The sequence below is a fragment of the Cloeon dipterum genome, chromosome X (genome assembly GCF_949628265.1).
Source record: "Cloeon dipterum chromosome X, ieCloDipt1.1, whole genome shotgun sequence".
NCBI classification, from domain to species: Eukaryota; Metazoa; Arthropoda; class Insecta; order Ephemeroptera; family Baetidae; genus Cloeon; species Cloeon dipterum.
The window spans coordinates 5,254,811-5,275,182 of record NC_088790.1 but is presented as its reverse complement, the minus strand read 5'-3'; the positions used below and the strand labels follow the sequence as shown (position 1 = coordinate 5,275,182).

Below are 20,372 nucleotides of genomic sequence, written 5' to 3'. Positions count from 1 at the left end.
AATTCATATTGGAAATACTTTATTTTTGTTCAATATTTGTTCACACTGTTTGCAGATGGTTTTAGTCTTTAAAATAAAATATTTAATCGGTCCGTTTAACAATATGACATCATGGTTGACATTGACTTGCTAATTTTCTGAGGTGGGTCCTCAACAGTTACATTGTGGCAGCTGATTTGTTCTAGTTCTCGTGACGTGTGCAATTTACACAATTTATACTCATTAAATTATTACATTTAAAATATCTCACAACAATTAACAATACTACAGCAGAGTACGATAAAAATAAGAATCCACTCAGAGGAGATTGTTCAAAATGCAGCTTTGACGCGTTACCAAAAATCAAACTTTATAATTTTAAAGCTCTCCCTCCCGTAATTAATTTTAATAATATCCACCAGTGGTTACAGAACATATAGATAATATGCTTTTAAGTGATGATTAATTTGTTTAATTCTGGCTATGGTAATGGCACTGAACTCCTCAATAATGTCTTTTTTCATATGTATTTACACTTTCGATTGCTTCAGTCAATTGTCTATGTGCACTGATGGCACTTTGGAAAAATGCGCGCGATTTTCCACAGCTCCAATTAGGAAGGCACGCCGATCACTTCAGCACAGACGTGATTCCTGAAATCAGAAAAGGGAAAGGTCAAATGAGCAATCCACAAAAAAATGCAGCGTGCGTTGCTAATTTTAGACCCAGCTTTCTCCTGGCAAATCAAATATTGAGCGGTAAAACCATCAAATGATCCATTTCCTCTTCCTGCAGTGCATTTCCTTCAAATGGAATTAAAGAAAGGACAAAATTGGATGGAGAAAATAATCATTTATATGTATGCTTACAATTAGAATGATAACATTAAATTTTGCAAGTGCGAATAACTACGAAAATTTTTATTAGATGGAGTATTGAATAAAATAACAATGGTTTTTGACAAACTTATGTGCAAATTGTTGCTCTTCGTCAATAATTTAATTCAAACAAGCAGTTGTTGCTACAACAATTTATTCCAACAATTGGATTTAATTACAAAATGGGAAAAAAAGGTTCACCATATTGTTTTTTAGATACATAGGCTTAAATTGCCTATCGGTATCGCGTACTAGAAAAATAGTTAAAGAACATATCACGCTCTAGTCTGTTTAAAATTTAACATAGTATATTTTGCAACAACCCAAATATTTCCTCGCATCACATGCACACTAAATGTGAACCATGTCCAAAAACAGGATGAGCACCGTTGCGCAGCTAAATTTTATAATGGCACAAGCACAGGGCAATTTATTCTGTTTTATAATAAAGAGCGTGAGTGCTGAAAGTCGCAGAATTTGAGACAAGCCTTGTGTGGGCCGTTTTCTTTGAACTCCCTGGTGTAATTATCATTATTATGCTTCAGGAGGAATTCCATGAGGAAGTCGCAAAATAATATGATCTAACATTTGTAAAAGCTTTCCACTGTGGTAAAAGCGTGTAATCTTCGACATAATGCGTTCGACGCAGACAATGAGGCAACAAATATCTTGGTAAATGTCCAATCAATTCTTTGTGTTAACACACATTTGACGCGCCGTGCATATTTTTCCTTCACTTGAACAACTTTCCATATGTAATACGCACGTTAAAAGAACAAACAAAAATGCAACCGAGGTCGTGATTTGAAAATGCGCCAATACCGCGCAAACTGAATTACACGCCAATTTAAATGTACGTGCGGATAACTTTAAATATTATACGATCAATAAATTGTCAATTAGTCATGCCAATTCTGACCCGCAAACCATGCACATCGAGTGTCATGCCTTTTAATTTTCAGGCTTCAACAATTTGAATGCTGCTCGAGTTTCGCAATAACGTGAACTTCAATAACGTTTTAAATTGTTCAAACACGAGTGCAGTTAGGAAACTTCTTATTGTTAGTGAAGGGCTACTATCTTTTCTACTATTTTATTACACATTGGCGAATAGAGCGCAGAGTGCTTTGCCAATCTTAATAAAATCGATCAGAACCTATTTAACCCATTCAATCAAATGCATATTTATTGGATTGCAATAGAATGCGCGCAAGAGTTGAAAGAAATTCCACCAGAACATAATTAAAGCAAGAGTTTCGCCAGAACAGTAAAACGATTACTTCAGACCTGATCCCATTGTAAAAAGCTATAAAATATTTCCATATGTTTTATGCGTGCAGACAAAATATTCCAAACATAGTAGTTGAGACATTTTTGCATTACTACACTAATAAGAAATACTCAAACTGCGGAGAAATTAACTCTTTAAATTCCTACGAAATATTGGAAATTAACACAAAAACGAAATTTTCAGATAGATTTACGTGACCAAACTCTAGAGCACTAAAGGGCTGTAAACAATTTTCCCTTTTTTCTTTTTTACGAGACACTCAAATGAGCACAAAACATGCAATTTAAAGCCATTTGAGCCAAACTTAAAATCATTTAAAACGTTTTAAATCAGCTAAAAAAGTCGTTGAATTACCTAATTTTTTTAGTTCTATTACTGAAATCGGGTCTCTTATGCTCAAGAGTTGAGATTTTCCCAATTTCCAACCCAAAAAAATGATTTTGGTCTGTTTAATTTAGTGAGATTTATTTTTGTTGCAAATATTTCGACCGTTAAATTCCATTTTGGTAATTCGGTGCAGTCCACTATTCCTCAGAAAAAAGGCCCAAATTCAGAGCCTTATAGAGCACTAAAATATATATTATCCTAGCGTGAAATAGACAAGGAACCGAGAGTAAGAAAAACTGCACGATTTTCCCAGTTTCTATTGTTCGCTGCATTTCGCGGGTTTATTCAGCGAGCAAAGTCAACAACTCGTTTATTCTTCAAGTGTGAAAATCACGAATCGAGATTCCATTGCGCGAGCGAGAGCTGTTGTATTTGTGTGAGGTTCCGTGGAGCTATTTAACAAATAATCTGGGATTCACCGTTAAATCCGCGCACAGCAATAATCGGCAGCGCTCTCATCATGTGACTCGCAGCAGCAGCAGCAGCATCAGCAGTAGCGCGAGAGATGACGACGCCGACGAAAACAGTTCCTTTTCGCTGCCGTCTCGCACTTAGCGGCTTCTTCGCATTCAACGTGCATTAATTAGTTAATGATTAAAGATGCGCATTTCAAGAGGAAAATTATTCTCGCTTCCTGGTGTAACTGATTTGTCTCAGCGAGACTGACGCCGAGTGCCTTGATTTGTATTCGCACCTCGGGGAAAGTCATTTACGTGCACATTCTAATTGGCGTAGAGATGCAAATTTCTTTCGCAACGTAAAATATTTCAAATACAATGGCCGTGCCGGTGTGAAATTCGACAGCTTGAAATTGCGACTAAAAAACCAGGCCACACAATCTTGATCCACTCTTTGGTCTGGTTGAAGAGACATCCCCAGGGAAAATTTTTTGATCCGGCGGAGTTTAAGATTTTTGGAACTCCAAAGATTAAAATTCTTTATGGGATTCAACATGAGAAATGTTTCAAAAATATAATTTTCAAGCCAGTTTTTATTCGAAAGAGATAATATTTGACCTGACAAGACAAATCAATTGATTAAAAATTGAGCTGAAACTATATTTTTAAATTTTAGCAAAAAACAATCTCCAAAATTTGCTATTCTCATCGAATTAAAAATTTCGTGGTTCACATCAAGAAGTGGCTACATTTGATAATTCATATTCCCAAAAACTAAAACGTCGAAACTTAGGAGTTTCCTTGTGAGAGTACATATCTCCCCCACAATCAGGGCTTAACAGCGATAAAAAATGAAGCTCATTTGCTAAACAAAAGCCGGCGCCAGCGGAGAGTAATAACAATGTGTAGTGAAAGGGTCCTACACACATGAAATTATCATTATTGGATCGCCTCCTAATTGTCTATCGGCAGCAGGTCGGCAGAAAAAGAAACCATCGATCAGCGAATATAATGCCCGGAAAAGGGATTCACGGATCACGCACCAGACCCGCGGTAAAAGTTTGTTTATATTATTCGTATAGGGCCTTGCATCAACTTACTTTTGTCATCAATCACGCATGAAACACTCGCTAATGGTGTCGTAAATAATATTCTTTTAAATATGCAACAAAAGCTTCCAGCAGAGAAAGCTAATGAAGAAAACCGTACAATTTTGTAGCTTGAAAATGAAATTTATTTTTCTAGAATGATCTGATCGGTTAAAATTCTGAAAAAGAATTTATTCCTTTACCTCGGCTAATAAGTTTGCATTTTAATCAAGCTACGAGCATTGTCTCTATATTTAAAATCCCCCGAGGGGAAATTTAGCTTATTCGCACACCATTGGATAGATTGTGACGAGAGGAATCGAAACTAATTGATTTTTCTAGAAGTTTGGCTAATTCTGAAATTTAACTGTTACTTGGTCCTGATTTGATCATTGCACGCACTGTTGAGATTAATCCTCAAACTGATTGCTATATACTTGGTAAAAAATTCAAATTAACTTCAATATTGTTGTCTTCTTCAACCACACGAGTTAAAGGACACAATTGATCCTCAGCAATTTCATTTTGGAAAATAATAGTAATTAACAGCGCGTGAAAATCGTAATGAGAAAACGTCCAAAAGAGCAGCCAGTAGCAACTTTTCTTTCCACAGGAAATCAATTGTCGGATGAAATTTTCTCACAGAGGGTCCCCCCAAGAATGGCAGCAGTTTTAGTGTGAGAAAAGCAAGCGCACACGCGAGAAGGAGCGACGGACGGCGGCAGCAGTGTGTAGTACGTCATTGTTCAGTTCGGTCAACGTACCCTGAATGAGGCGCTAACTGCGAAAATATCGCAATTAATAAACAAAAGCGAAAGGAGAATAATGAGCAGGCTGCGTCTGAGATGAAATCAAGTGTGAGGCGCGAATCGTGCTTTCAACAATCGCGAGTTAAGCACAAACCGCAAATTATGCCTCGGCCGGAGTGTAAATTTCTATTCATATTATATTTTTGAATGCGAACAAACAGTCGCTAAAAAGCTTGGTGGTTTGGACTAATGGTTTGCTGAGGAGGAGAAATTGAAAATAAAAAATTCACGGCAGAGATGTCGATTTACTTTTCTAAAAAGATTCGATAATTTTTATAGGTTTTTTATCTCTATATAATTTGTTATTAGTATTCGATTTTGAGGAGAATAATCGGTTTCTAAAGGTTCAACATTATATTTATTTAGCCAATGACACGAAGTTAAATATCCGCACGTTTCTTTGCCCCTTCAATATAATTATATTCTACGAGTTAACCGATGGAAATATAACGGATTTATTTGAAAAATTTGCTTGATTTGCTATCGAAAATCACGTTCAATGGATTCTCCGTGAGCAGCGACCACTGGAAAAGGGCGTAGCTAACGGGAATTATTTAATGGGGGCATATATGGTTCCCCGAAAATTTTAAAAAAAGGCGTGACACGTGTCGCATAGCGCGAAAAAAAGACGTTTTTCAGAGAAATTCAGAAAATTCCTTATTGGATTATAGTTTTATTAATTTTTAAGTAGATAAAATCGCTTTCTAAATGCGCCAGAACGCTTTAAAACTCAAATAATGGTCCGAACATCATACTAGCAATCCCAGAAAAAATAATCAATGTTCGGTTATTGGATATTGCACATCCCTAGCCATTGGTGACAAAAATCAGTGCAGGAAAATCAAACCTGAGTACCTGACTTAATTTTTTAAATGATTGGAATTGGCACAAATTTGCCCAACCAGAGACTATGATCTATGATGTACCTCGAAGCTAAAATAAGTGATCAAGACTAACAATAGACCACATTGTGCAAAAACGTGTGCAAAAGAATTCTTCAAAGAGGCCATTCTCACACTCCAGGTGTCTTGATTTACAACGGCACAAGGTTGAGCACCAAGATAACGCCGACATAATAAATATCACATACATTCAAAAAGCGGAAGTGGGCATGCTTAAGCTGTAAGAGAGAAGTACCGCGACTCCCACACACGGAAAAAAATGCCGTGCGGATTTGAATTGCACCTTTTATGACAAGCGCCATATATAACCACCATTGAGTCTGCGTGTTAGCTGCTCCGCAGGTGAATATATCAAAGTTACGGCGGTGCAACTTTCGATCGGGACTGGTTATACAAAACAGCAGCGCCAACAGAGCTCCTTTTTTCGTCGAGCGAAAAAGAGCGGCGGCGGCGGCGAGAGGAGGGGAGATTACAACCTGTCGAGGAATGTCAGGATGAGATTTAACAACAGGTAGGCACAACCGGGTAATTTCTCGAATCCGACTCAATCGAATCCCGCAATGCTCTCGCAACGCCCCGGCAGTAAAATTATTATTTACTACCACTTGCTTTTGAAGGGCGCATCCTCTATGATATCTCCATAGTTTTGAAAGAGACGCTCTCTGAACTGGTGAAATAGTGAATGGAAGGTTTGAGAGCAGGAGACACGTGTGCATGTTGTCAAATATAGAGAGGAGCGTGCATTGTGACGCTTTTGTTAAAGGGTACTTTAAAATGTAGTTATGAATAGGAGATTCCCATTCATTCACTCAGTTTGTAAAGTGGATCAAATATTGACAAATTTTGAAAATAATTTGAATGGGGTCTAAAAATTGGGAAATTAAATTTCTGAGGAAATCGTCTCCAATATTTGCATGCTGATCAAGCGGGGAGCAATGTCTACTTATTGAAAATCATGATTTATTTTGCCAGAAGGAACAGAAGCAAAAATCAAGCAAAAAATCTTAAAAAAAACGTATTGTTTTTCGATAAATTTTACTAATTCTGAGATTAAACTGTCCTGATTTGATTATTAATCAACTGCCAACAGTAGTCAACAATTTAAATTGTTGTTTTGTTCTTTTAAATCCGTTTTTCTGGCGTTGTTATGCAGGTGAATGCAATTTTCAGAGTGATTTATGGCCCTTGTTATTACCTCAAATTATAAAATAGCAATGTTCCGCTGTTTCTGTTTCCCATTTTAACCAGCACGTTTCTGGCAATTTGATTATCACGTCCGATTTTGCATTGGCACGATCGAGAAGCCGCAAAATGCTACAAAACAGCCGAATCTGCTAACGGTACGCCGAGGCGATTATATTGTTAAGTCGATAGACTGCCTGGCATGGCGGCCGCCGCGTGAATGAAGCAGCGCAGCAGTAAGTAAAAGGGAAGAGAAGATTTATGGTGCTTGCAAATGGCTTTCAGAATGAAAATAAAATATTTTTCAATCGTGTCTCGAAGCCTCGGAAGTGGCCGTGTGTTTCTAGTAATAATTGTTTCCAGTTAATTGCAGAGAGGAGAATCGTTGGCATTGAACTTGATGATGTGATGCTACAAAAAACATAAAATTTAATTATGCTTCGCTATTCTGTGAGGAAAAATTGGAAGGGTTTTTTAGCTCGCAGAATCCCCTCCTCCCAGCTGTAAATTGACGCCAAAAAGTGCAATTAGTGCATTGAGGCGTAACGGCTGGCCACGGTACCATAAGACTGTGATGCGTACATGCCTTTTGTTCTTCTTTTTTCATTTATACAGTTTTTACTCAGAATTTTAACGTGAATTCGCTCCTTCATGGGTGGTTTGTTGAGCAAGACTTGCCGCAAGAGGAGCAGTACGCATTTTTTGTCGAGTCATTGCACAAAAATGTGGACCTCACGTCAAAACACGCTATCAGCATTGCCGAAACCCCTTTTATCGCGCACTACTGTCTATTTTGCGCCATCGGAAGATACGTGCGTGAACACAATGTGTACGAAAAGTATGTTATGCTAATGTACGGTATCAAAAATTGTGTGCGCCGGAGGTCAAGCCAGGCAGGCAGCAAAACGCGGATATTATTTCGAGGAGGCGCTGCCGCCGCCGCCGCCGCTGTGTTGCTGCAGAGAATAATATAATGGCCGGCCCATCCGTCGCTGCATGGAATAAGAAAAGGTGGAATGCCAGCCAACGAGCCAGCCCAGCCAGCCGACTATCCCGCTTGGAAATATTTTCTTCTTTGTATTTGCCCCACAGGTGTATTTTTTCTCTTGGTCGCTCCTTTTGAGCGCACGCTACACTCTCAGGTAGTCCGTCGCTCGCTGCGCTCTTTTCACGCAGCATTTTCGTGGACCCACGCGGAGCCGTCAAAGAAAGAAAAAATTTTCAATGGGCAGCCCCTACAAACGACGCATTATTTTGTTACGTTTTTCTGGGAAAAGACGGAAAGTGAGTGGTGCTATTACATAAAACACCTATACGGGAAGTGGGCGTATATTTCACAGGTCGCGTCAATCCTCTAAAGCCTAAAAGCCCTTATCGGCGGTTTGTTGACTCTGCCTGCATCGTTAATATGCGCCTCCTCGTTATCTCATTGTTTCCACGCTTTGGTTTTAGCCTTTTAAACCCGGCGGAAGGCGTGAATGGCGTGATTTATTCCTTTGATGAATTCATCAAGTTGGTATCGATCGTTTGTTTTTGTTACCTTCGAGAGAATAACCTCAAAGGGGCCATTTAAATGTCGCTGCGTTTAAAAGGCTTACGACTCCCTTCTCTTTTGAATTAGCGCGTCTAGCCGATGTGATTGAGAAATACAAGAATTTTTAAATGAGTTACAGCAGGTGTATTTGCACCTCTTGACCCCAATATGCGTTAACATTTTGACACCAATTTCAATGCAAGAGTCGGTTTTACCTGCGGGTGCTTCAGACCTTTGTATAAGGAAAATAGTGCTTTTCCCTTCAAGAAGTAAGGCTTATTGATTTCTTTTGGTTACGTTTATCAGGCCTAAAAATCAAGAATGATTTTGGTAAGGTCCAGTTATTCCCGCGTGCGTGCTCGTTTGTCGTTTCCCTGAAAGGACTCGCTGCCTCGATCACCTGCGCACACATTCAAGAATTTCGCCGTTGACCGGCAGAGAGCATGACACTTGGCTGGAAAGATCTGTGAGTGCGAGAGTGCTAGTGTGTACCATACATATTTATGTTACCGTTAATAAGTCAAGGCCCCCATGTATGCTAAGCGCAAAAGCAGCCAAGCTGCCATTTAAGTGGTGTCGACCAGCATGGCAAATGCTCAATAGATGATCACCAACAAGTTTTTCATCTGACTGCTGGCTGCTGGGGAAAAAAGTGGGACGTTTCCTGGGATCAAATGTCGCTGTAAATGCTATTTCCGTGCTTCTAAATCATTTTGGTCACTTTTCATGTCCGTACAGAGTGTAATTATTTAATACCCACGAATTTTTAAGCGCGTTTCGCTGTTGTGCTTCTAATTTATGCGATCTTATCTTTCCGGTTGACTTAATTAGACCTTGAGGAAGAATTAACTGCTGGGAAAATTAACTCAGGAGCACCCAAAGCGCGTCTGCAATTAACAAAGATTCAAAACTAATTTGCAAAATCCCAACTGGAACTCTGAAACATTTTTCAACTAACAAATAAATTAATTACCAAGACGCACCAGGGGAGACGTGAACGCAATGCAACAAAGCCATTATGAAGATTTTATACGCGTTTCAACTCTCTCATCCCTGCTTTTATATGTGGACCACCTATCGAATCAAAAGAATTCATTAGATCAAAGCGCCCCCTATAAATGACGATGCTGGGAAGCGCCTAACAATCGATTTTAATTTAGGGCAGAATACTACATCATTGCCCCACCCGCAGGCGCTGCAGCAACCCTCCTTTTATGCCTCCTACCAACCACGGCCGTGAAATTCGATTTATTTCGCTCCGCAGGCCTCGACTTCACCTGAACGGACCTCCACAAAGTAAAGGGGAAGAAGATAAATCGACGGAGGTCTATTTGAGAATTTCATCGCGCATGAAGTAACCGCTCTAAGCTCGTCTAGAACGTCGCATTAGTAAATCCTCTTATCAGGCAAGAATTTGATCGATCATTGCGTCTTCTTAGTATGACATTAATCAGCCTATTCAGTGCTGATATTCAACTTGATAGCAATGCATCATTGACATTTTCTCAAATGGATTGTTTACTTGGTCAATAAAAATTAAGTATCATGGATTTGCAAAACTGACTATCGATTTTATTTCAGTGACCATGATGATGCTTGAACACGATTCATTGAGTTTTTAAGCAATTCTGACACTTTTTAAAAATCAATTATTTTCTATTAATTCTGAAAAACCAGTATATTTATCGATAATTTAATTAGGATTTTAATTGGAAATTTCAAAAAAGGTAAAATTTTACGACTGTGTATCAGCGACGGACATGTTTTTCGATCTATATAACTATGAAAACAATTCAGTAATTTCTCCAAATTTAACTCAACTCGTGGAAATCGATTGAAATGGAAAATAAACAAGCGACTCAAATAAATACAAAGACTGATTGTACAAATTATTCTAATTAAAATAAATTATTTTCGCACTTCCATACAAATTAGATGAGTTGTTATGAAGCCATGAGGTGTGAAATTTTGATCTTATTTTACAGGGAGCTAGAAAAAAAATTAGGACGATTTTCTCAATGATTATTAAAAATTGGTCTAGTTTACTCGATTTTGCAAGAGAAGTATTGCTCTTTCTTCGCATCTAATTTGCATACCAAATAATTTTAATTAGAGTGAAACTAAAATATTACGAGCTGTCCAGTCGAACAACCTGTTGGAGCCGCTAAACTTCGGCAACAGGCAATTGAGCACGCCGCTTGCGAAATGAACATTGTGATTATTTCTATAATCCAGCCAGCAAAAGTTGCCAGGCCGGCGCGGCGCGGCGAGGAACGCCGCCAATTATGCAGAGTAGAGTAATAGGAATAGGTCGTCCAAAAACCGAAATGGAATGCAACGCGCAGTGAGCCAAATTAGCCGAAAGCCTAAAAGAGAATAGCACGACGCACAAGTCGGTTTCATTTGCATTCCAGTCAAGCACGCAGTAAATAATAGAATGGATGCTCGATCGAGCAAAAACAGGAAATGCTCGCGCGGAATAAAATGTGTCTAATTGTGTGCTGGTAGAATGGCCAACTTGTTGCTCGACGAGAAATGCACTCGCACACAGTTTGTTGTTTGGGTTTACGTCGTGCCGCGCGCGCGAGTTTCTTTTTCACAAAAAAGTGCGATCGACAAAGGGAAACCTGACCTACATCATGCTACCCAACATCCCTGAGCGTGGCTTACTTTCCGACTTTGATTGGCATTGCAATGAGACAACAATGCGCCAGAAGAGTTTTTAATTAAATGTGCACTCGCGATGATGGCTTTTGCCACCTGCTCATTCATCGATAAATATGAATGGGAGCGAGAATAGTGCATCCAATTAATTTAAGTCACGTGCAGTTCCTTGCATCCAGCCAAACTCATGTGACTTATTCTCAGCGTGTGGCATAAAGGTGGAAAATTGACATAAAAACTGACCAAAAGGTTTATTTTTCGGAATTAATCGCCATTTAGAATCCCGAAAATATTTTACAATTCGCCATAATAAAAACCTTTCCTTAAAAAGGTAAGCTCAAAAACTTAATAAGCAAAAAATATATTAAAAACAGATTCAAATTATTTTAAAATGACATTTTTTGTTTTAATTTTGGACTGGGTTTCATTTTCTTTAAAATTGATTTAAAGTTGAGAAATAGCGTTCTCCGGTGTAAACAGTTTTTCTCAGAACTTTCCAGTTCAATCCTGTTTACTGTTGCAGATTTTAAAAGTATGGGTAAATCACTCTCTCGGAACTCGTAATAATGAGGCTATAAAAATATGCCTATTTAGACAACCAAAACATCTATATTCGCATTTTTGATGTTTTAAAATTTTCAATTATCTCAAAAACGGTCTGTTTTATTTTGTTTTTAAGTTCGAGGCTTATCAATAATATTGCCCTTAGTGTACCCTCGGAGCATGCTGGGGGTCACCCCTGAGGTAAGAAAAGATTATCAGAACAGGTAAGAATTCGAACTCTGGCGTCAGGAAAGCCCTCGAGCTATCGTTAGCATTAATTCCCATGTGCTGTCATTTTAACGATGCCTGACGGGCCTTTTATTTGTTTGATCAGCAAGATCTGCAGACCATTGGAACGGTAAAGTCGACACGGCTTCCAGAATATGTGCGATTCGACCCTTTGGAAGTTGTCAGAGTGCTCAGGGAACGCATTGATGTGCCCAAAATCTCATTCCAGAGCGACCTGGCGTCTACCAAAAGGGTCAAAATGTAAATATTTTGAAAGCTCCTGATTCATTTCTATTTTTTTCGAGAAAAGTCGAACGAACAATTGATCGAACCTTGTGACATCTGCATTATAAAGAGGACGAAAGGATTGTTAATATATGCTAATAGATATATTCAGCCTGTTTGAATAAAAAATAGGAGACGCCCCGCAGGAATCAGATGTCGAAAATTCTTTTTGGCCTAGTTTTTTCTGAAAGATTTCTATTTTGCTTTGAGATATATATCGACATCTTTTATCCATTCGCGTGAAAGGTGAGCGAATAAAATAGCTGCATTCTTGATCTCTGGCGTGAAAAGGCTTTTAACGCGCACTGCTTTTGCATACAAATGCAAAAACGGCTGTCCTTGCTCGCCACCTTTTCCGAGAGGCAGACCGTGTGCAAAAACTGGCTTTCTGCGACTGGTCAGCGAGATTCGTTCGGAGAATTGCGTCATCTATATATAATTCCCCATCACTCCGACACCGCAGTAAAAAAAACACAATATTAAACGCGAACATCCACTCCAGGTGAAACAAAAACGGTGCGCAAAACAACACATCCGAAGTAAACGCCAGGAGCAAATTCGCCAGGCCCCGTTGTTTCTCTCACGCGAGAGCAAGATATTTCGCCAATGGGCCACGTACGTGATGACGCCAGCAGTCAGATTGAGATTTTCTTCTTCGCGCACGTACAGTACACATAATATTACAGCACCGCGCGAGTGAAAGGTGTCGTTGCTCGATAGATCAGATGTAATATAGTTCACCGCGACTTTCGATTATGTACGCGACTTGAAAACGAATCGCACAATTCATTAGATTCGAGTGTGTCGGCGCCCACCGTGCGTTTATCATTATGCGGATTTGGCAAGAAGCGCGTGTTTTCCTCGCGTTTTATTGCCGCAAGTTCTCTAGAAATCCACATAGTGCTGGCGTGTGTGTTCTTTATATTGAAAATGGTAATATTCGTGGGAAAGCATCGAGAGGGACGCGCGGGTATCCATGTCAGCTGTAGCTAACCTTTTAACTTTTCTCATCCACCCGAGAGCAAGGGACACATCACACTGGCGTAATCCCGCTGCCGCAACAAGCCGAATTTTCAGATATCTAGCTCATTGTTATAAAAAGGAGCGCACGCATGAATGCTCCGACCACCGTTTTTTGTCGGCCGCGGCTCATTCTCCTAGCTGTTAAATATACATAATTATGTACACGGTCCATGTATCAAGATGTCTCTGCTCATCGCAATGATAAATCTGCTGTTTCCCATTATTCTACATTCCTGCAACGGATTAGGAATAACGTGGCTGACGTGGGAGACGCTTTTAATAATAGATTAAAGGCGTGAAAAACCGAAGAAAGCCATCTCGCGTTTTTGTATTATGTCACAATGTCAATGTCAACTGCCTCCATCGGCTAATAGAAAGCTTTTGTGCCGACTGAAAAGCTAGAGTAGAATAGCCATTAACTAATGCCCTGATTCATGGGCAAAAAACGACTGCGTGTCAGTTTGCAGAAAGTGCTATGCTTTTCACCTTGAAATTGCAAAAACTTGAGTGTCAATCATGGCAAATGAATTGGAAAATCCGGGCGTTTAAATCACCGCAACCGCTGACAGCGGAGAATCTCATGCCAACTGCGTTATACATTCCATTCTTATATTATTTTACGCATTCACTGTACCTCGCTACACTAGATTTCGCAAGAGAGATCATTCCCGAATGGATTTTTCATTTAAGTAAATTTCTGAGAGTTAGATTTCCGTTTTTCCAGTTTTATTTTTCATTTATTTATAAATACGCAAATCTTACTGCCAGTAAAATTATGCCAGTCAGGTGAAATTCGGCGTAGCTGACCAGTCAGCCGCCGCCCATACTCCTGCGGCTGAGACTTAATAAGGAATTATTGATTGAGGAAATGAAACCCTAAAAAGACAAAATTTCGAGCATTTTTTGGGTCAAAATTAAATACTTGATTGTGAAATATGCGACACGCGTGAAATTTAATCTAGGCAATTATTGAGACTCCAGGCAAAAATCGACACAGAAAAAATACAGCAAAGATTTAGCACGAATCGCAATCATGATTAAAACTTCATTTAAATGGGATAAATCGTGATATTCCAATTAAAATCAACCTTACACTATCACTTCATCCAAGCTCATAATCAGATTTAGCAAAAAGATTTTAGCATAAAGTAAAAATTGTAATTTAAATCGTTCTTAAAAGGATTCCAAGGAACAGAGAGAAATATTCAGGTCAAAATGCCCTGTCTTGTCCTGTTTCTGATAAAACTTTTCTAGCCTGGCCGGAAATGCAGGAAAAGCTGGAATTCTGGTTTACTCTCTTCCGCAAAGGAAATTTTCAATGGCAAGAAGCCGCGAGGTAGTGAAATTTTGTCTCACCTTCTATCGGCGTCCAACACTGGCCCTCATCGGTCTGGACTCGTAGCCGTTGCCGTTCATCACGGCATGATTATTTCCGTTAACCATGGGGTGGTTGCCGTTGACCATGGGGTGGCCGTTTCCGTTGACGTGCGCCTGCAGCTCCTCACCGGACATATCCAAATCGTGCATCATTTGCATAATTTCGCGCTCCTTCTTGGAATCTTCCTTGCCGGGCGAGTCGGCTCCGTTTTCGAACTTGAGGCTGGCCAGCGAACCGTAGGAGCGGGAACGGTGCTCCTGCCTGATCGAGTACGAGAAGGCCCTTTCGTTGAGGTGGCCCTTCTTGCGGTAAATGCCGGTGTTGAAGGGCGACTCGTCCTCCTGCTCCTGACGCGACATCTTCTTCGACTTGGACCGCTTTTTCACGTTGGCCGGCGTGTTGCGCATCAGGGTGGCCGTCTCCATGGGCACGTAGGGGTTGGGCATCGGTGGCATCATCTGCGTCAGGTATGTCTCGTGCGGAAAGTGGCCCGGTTGGTACGACGCCACCGGACTCAGCGGCCTGGCCACGCTCGGCATGTAGATGGGCTCCTCCTGGTAGTGCTTCACGGGTCTGCGGGCAGTCATCAGCGCCGAGGGTGGTGGCGGAGGGATGAACGGCGGGGGTACCGGGCGCAGCTGCTTGGGCCGGTGCGAGAACGTGCCCACGAGGCGCGGCGGCGCCACGTGCCTCCCGGGCTGCATCATCAGCATCGGCGGCCCGTACGGGCTCATGGGCGGCGGATGGCCGTTGATGGGCCGCATCAGGGTGCCGCTGACCGAGTGGGGGCCCCGCACGGGCCGCATCAGCGTGTGGGCGCCGCCGTTGATCAGCTCGGGGTCGCGTTGCATCTTCTTCTTGCTCTTGCCCTTCTTTCCGGGGGCGTCCTCGGTTGCCGGGGGTGGTGGAGGCGGCGGGGGCGGCGTCTTGGTCGGCTGCATCATCTGCCTGGGCCGGGTGGAGCGCGTCGAGCGCAGGGTGCTGGCGCTGAAGTCGCCGTTGGGCTCGGCGCCGGCCCACACCTTGTGGTTCTCGTCGCCGTTGTAGATGCTGATGTCGTCAATGCCCGGCGTGTTCTCCTCGTTGCGCATCAGGGTGCCACCACCGCCGTTGGAGCCGTTGGTCCGCCAGCCCTCGACCTTCTCGATGCTGGAGGCGGCCTCGCCGAGCACGGAGCCCGCCTTGGAGGGCGGCTGGAGGGTGCCGTAACGACTGCCGTTACCACCACCGCCGCCGCCGCCGCCTCCACTGCCGCCTCCGTTGTCGATCTGCTTGGCGTAGGAGGCGTCGGCGTACGCGTGGAAGCAGCACTTGACCAGCGCGTTGGCCGCCATCTCTCGCTTGCAGATGAACGCATGACACTCGAGCACCTTGATGCCGGTGGTGCGGCGCAGGATGGCCGCGAACAGCGGAGGGTGCTGCAGGTTGGGGTGGCGCGCGAACGGCGAGTCGAGCGGCAGGAATCGCGGCGGCGCCGCCATGTTCGGGCTGCTGTTGGGCACCATCACGTACCTGACGGCGGCGCAGTAGTGCAGCGAGTCGATGGGGAAGAAGCGCGTCACCTTCTTGTGGTTCTCGTCCACGTTCTCCAGCAGCAGGCCGTTGCTCCACACGCTGAGCCACGAGTCGATGCCGCGGGCGCCCGACGCACCCTGCTCAGGGTACAGCTCGCGCAGCGGCTCCTGGATGCCCTGCAGCCCATCCTTGGTGATGTGCGGCACCGACGAGCCCAGGTACAGCACCCGGCACCGACAGATCGGCGTCGCACTCGAGTCGGCGCGCGGCGATGCCATGCTTCCACACCGTTCAGACCTTTTTCTCGCGACCTCGTGTGCTTGTCTCGCGCGTCCAGTTGGACCCTGATCACATGTTCACCCGCACTGCTCACTAAAATAATCCTGCTTCGCCGCGCGTGTCCAACCACTCACTCGAGGGGTGCAGCTGGCAAATAGTGTCAGGCGGCGGCGCGCGGATCCCCTCTGCTCGCGAGTCACTCGTCTTCTGAAGGCGACTGCCAGCCAGCAGCCAGCGCAGCTAACCTTCTAGCAGGTGGGCGTCAGCGCAGGCGCGCACTCAAGACACTACCTGCCCGCATGTACGTCTTGTGCTGCGTTGCCTACCTGTTGGCCGCCCCAAGAAGTAGCCTCCGTGCTCAGTCGCATCACCGTAACTTCACGCACGGCTCACCTCTGATCGCAATTAATATGGGTTCCAATCTGCTGTGTACGAAACTTAATCAAAATTGGGGTTTTTAATTGATATAAAATTTTTATTAATTTTTCATTGCCTTCTGGAACGCAAAAATCATTAAATAAAGGATTTTTAAGGTTAAAAGAACAAAAACTAATGCGTCATTGGTCCATAAATGCAAAAAATTACTAGTTGCAGAAAAACGCAGTTTAATTGGAGGAAAATGAAGTTTAAATTAACAAAATCAATGTTATCGTTCTTTTTCCGGCATTTCAAATTATTACAAAAATATTATTTTAGAAAATCAGTTTCAATATCTAGGGCAGTTAAAAATAATGTTGCTTGCTTTGGACAAATATTCGGTCAAATTGAGCAAAACTGAATTTTTAAATCAATTTTCAACTAGTTTCTTAAAAATCAGAGGGAAATTTTCCATCTCAAACTTTGGAATTTTTCTTATTTTTTCTGCTTTGTCTTAATTTGTCCAGACATCATTCTCCCGCGCGAATTAGTTTCATTGGAACAATTATTACATCTTGAAAAAATATCAATTGCAGCGAAGCTTTTAGGTTTCACAAACAGTAAAGCGGCATGTCTACCAAGGTAATTGAAACCCAATTTGCAGGTGATCAGCTGCGCAAAGAGGATGTATGCGGTTACTCCACTGTAAGGCTTCCTTTCATACAATAAATCGCTTGGGGCACACCACATATCTGATGATTGGCGCTGATTTGACCCAAATTCCATTCCCAAAATGGATGATATTATTTCAAACCAAGTTTTTCTTTCAATTATTAAGAGAAACATTTATTGATTTGGCAGTTAATAACCTTCTTGAATTATTCACAGAATTTAACTTTACCACTTTCACAAAATAACGCGTCCTTTCGAAATACACTGCAGTTTCAGCCATATAAATCAAAGTCATCTCTCTGCAACACCAAATTGGAATGTCACAAAATGATAAAAATATTGAAGATCTAAATAAAATTATTACCATTCCGTTGTATTCCATGACGTGTTTACGAATTGCTGATGTATCAACCCAGGTCACAAAATCTTCCAAGTTCCTGAAAATCAGCAAATAATTGTCATCTTTAAAAAAAAAATGAATCATAAACGTCTTAATTATTTAATTGAAATTTTAGCCTTTTATTTATAATTTTCATTTCAAGGAAAGGTAAAAAGAATGTGTTGCTAATAATTGTTTGCGAAGCTTAAGTTTAATAACCGTTCATATTTGAAAAAAAACGTTTAAAACAATTCTAAAAGATTTTCAGAAATTATGACACTGTAATCAATTTATCTTGTCAAGGGAAGTCTGTGTTTAAAAAAGCATCATGATTGGACAAAAATGGGATTTTATAATGAATTTTAAGTTTTTCCTTAACTTGGATACAAAATTTTGGACTGGTGGTCCATGTAAACATCACAGGAGAGTACAAGTTTAAGGCAGAAACGAGACAATAAATAAAAATATAGCTTTGCAGAACTAAAATTTAACTACATATAATAAAAACAAAGCATCCAAATAATAGTACATTTTTTCATTTTAGTTTTTTTTTTGCTTAATTTATTCTTCAGATCTGCAATGTAAAATATTAATGAAATTCATTCTCACTTAGAGACTAAGAAGGCAGGGTCTTTGACGACCTCAGTTCCGACCCTGACATGGCCCTGCTGCACCAGCTTGGTGGCCAATTTGAGGTTCTCCGCCATCTTCGACTTGACCATCACGACAGGCAGGCGTCTTTTGCAGAAAGACGACGCTGTGACCTTGTTGCAATGTTCAAGACTGTCTCTTGTGTGAATCAAACCAAGCATGTGCAGCTTTTCCAGGACCTGGCTGCTACTTTCAATCCGGAACGGATCATTCTGCTCCAGCTCTTGGATTTTCCGCACCAGCTCTCGCGTTTCTCGTGACAGCTTTTTGTATCTGAAAATAATTACACATTCATTGTAATTTTTAGGGGGAAATAAATATCAAAACTTACGTTGCGTACTCGTCCCTCTTTTGAATATGGAAGCGTTTCATAATTTTCGCCTCGTGCACATTGTTCGTTTCTTCCCAACTGATGAAATCAACTTTTTTGAGCAGCTTTTGCTCGTGAAATTTAAGTTTTCGGACCATTTTGACTATGAATTATCCAGCAAAAAATCCTACAGAGTTGCAAAGCAAACCCAGCAAACCTCACGTGTTAACTACGTTGAGGTTTATTTATTTACTGAGTTAATTCAAAATTTCGCCGCTAGATGGCTGAGGGATACTGCTCATGGCAAACATTTAACATCCACATAGCAGGCCTATTGCGTGGATTTACTCAATCAGTATCGATGCGGTATATCGTATATAATTATTAGCTTTTTCGAGAGAAATTTAATTATTGATATAATTTTATAGGATGAAATTATTATTAGCTATTTATTAATTAAATTTCACTTATAGCCATCCAACCTTATCGAGTAAATCCGCGCAGAGCTGATCCATTCTCGATAATTTTTATATCTCATATTTCTGTGACGTGTGTTCATCTAGGGAAAATAACAGAAATTAAATTATTTAATTGACTCCCGGTACTCCAGCTCGGTCCATCGAATGAGCACTGAATGCTACTAAAATTTCTTATATGTATGTTTACGTAAAAATCGGAATCAAAGTTAAGGGCATTGTAATAAATAATTTAATTTTTAATTTAGGCTCGTTGGGGGTCATATTTCAATAAATACCATAAAAGTGTCCCCCTGATAACGCTGACAAGGAGAAAATTGATGTGTCGCTTACGACCATATTTTAAAACTAATCTTGCTGTGGTCTAGCACACTCGTTCAAAGGGAGTGAGAAAGAGGGATGATTTTTCAAAATGAATTTAACCGATTTAAAATTTAAAAAAAACGCCCAATTGTGTTTAACCTTGCGAAAAGTACATTTTTCTCCATTTTTATGGGGTGGAATAGCGGTTGAAAAGGTTGACACCCTTAAATTACTAGGGAAGGTCATGACGAGTCGAACGGTGTGCAGTTTTTGTAAATCTGATGATCAGAAGTCGAGACTTGGTGACAAACCTGTTATAAGATCGGAGGTCGCAGTAATATATTAACTAAATTTCGGGTTGAGTCACCAATGCACAAACTGCGCACTGCTTGACTCGTCTTCACGTCCCATGATGTATTACTGAGGGGGTTTCAAGGTGACAAATATTCAATTATAGTGCGCAGTAGTGAGTTGCAAACCAGGTGCAAAATCTCCAAAATCTAAAAAAAAATCAAAATCGCATTCTTTATTAGGGTCTCTATAGAACCCATACAATGAGATTTGGGCGTGACAACCATTTTGTTAATAATTGAGAAATCACAATTTCGCTCGTTTTTATTAAATTAAAATACATAAAATGAAAATGCCATTCCAGATTATGGCGATTCTGCTTTGGGAGATTTTAACTCTAATGCTATAAATGAGGAGAATTTTGTATCAGCTAGTTATAAACATAATTAAGGATATTATTTTTATTTTTCATCCATTTATTTAATTAAAAAGTTGTCTGGACTTTTGAAATACTTTTAGTGTATGCAAAATGCCTTGCACTTCTGTTCAACGGGTAGTCTACCTTCCCTA

The 20,372-nt window shown here is 41.0% G+C and overlaps 2 protein-coding genes across 2 annotated transcripts; both read right to left on the bottom strand.

Moving 5' to 3' along the window:
* Positions 1 to 2: 2 nt before the first annotated feature.
* On the bottom strand, positions 3 to 16,587 carry LOC135947480 (uncharacterized). The gene is made up of 2 exons (XM_065496375.1): positions 14,548 to 16,587; positions 3 to 632 (listed from the first exon to the last, which is right to left on the bottom strand). The coding sequence occupies exon 1, from the start codon at positions 16,360 to 16,362 to the stop codon at positions 14,551 to 14,553; it is 1,812 nt and encodes a 603-aa protein (XP_065352447.1). The 5' UTR covers positions 16,363 to 16,587; the 3' UTR covers positions 3 to 632; positions 14,548 to 14,550.
* A 945-nt stretch (positions 16,588 to 17,532) lies between these two features.
* LOC135947481 (U3 small nucleolar ribonucleoprotein protein IMP3) lies at positions 17,533 to 18,965 on the bottom strand. Its single transcript, XM_065496376.1, has 4 exons — positions 18,754 to 18,965; positions 18,381 to 18,695; positions 17,757 to 17,829; positions 17,533 to 17,691 (listed from the first exon to the last, which is right to left on the bottom strand). The coding sequence occupies exons 1-4, from the start codon at positions 18,888 to 18,890 to the stop codon at positions 17,665 to 17,667; spliced, it is 552 nt and encodes a 183-aa protein (XP_065352448.1). The 5' UTR covers positions 18,891 to 18,965; the 3' UTR covers positions 17,533 to 17,664.
* Positions 18,966 to 20,372: the final 1,407 nt, after the last annotated feature.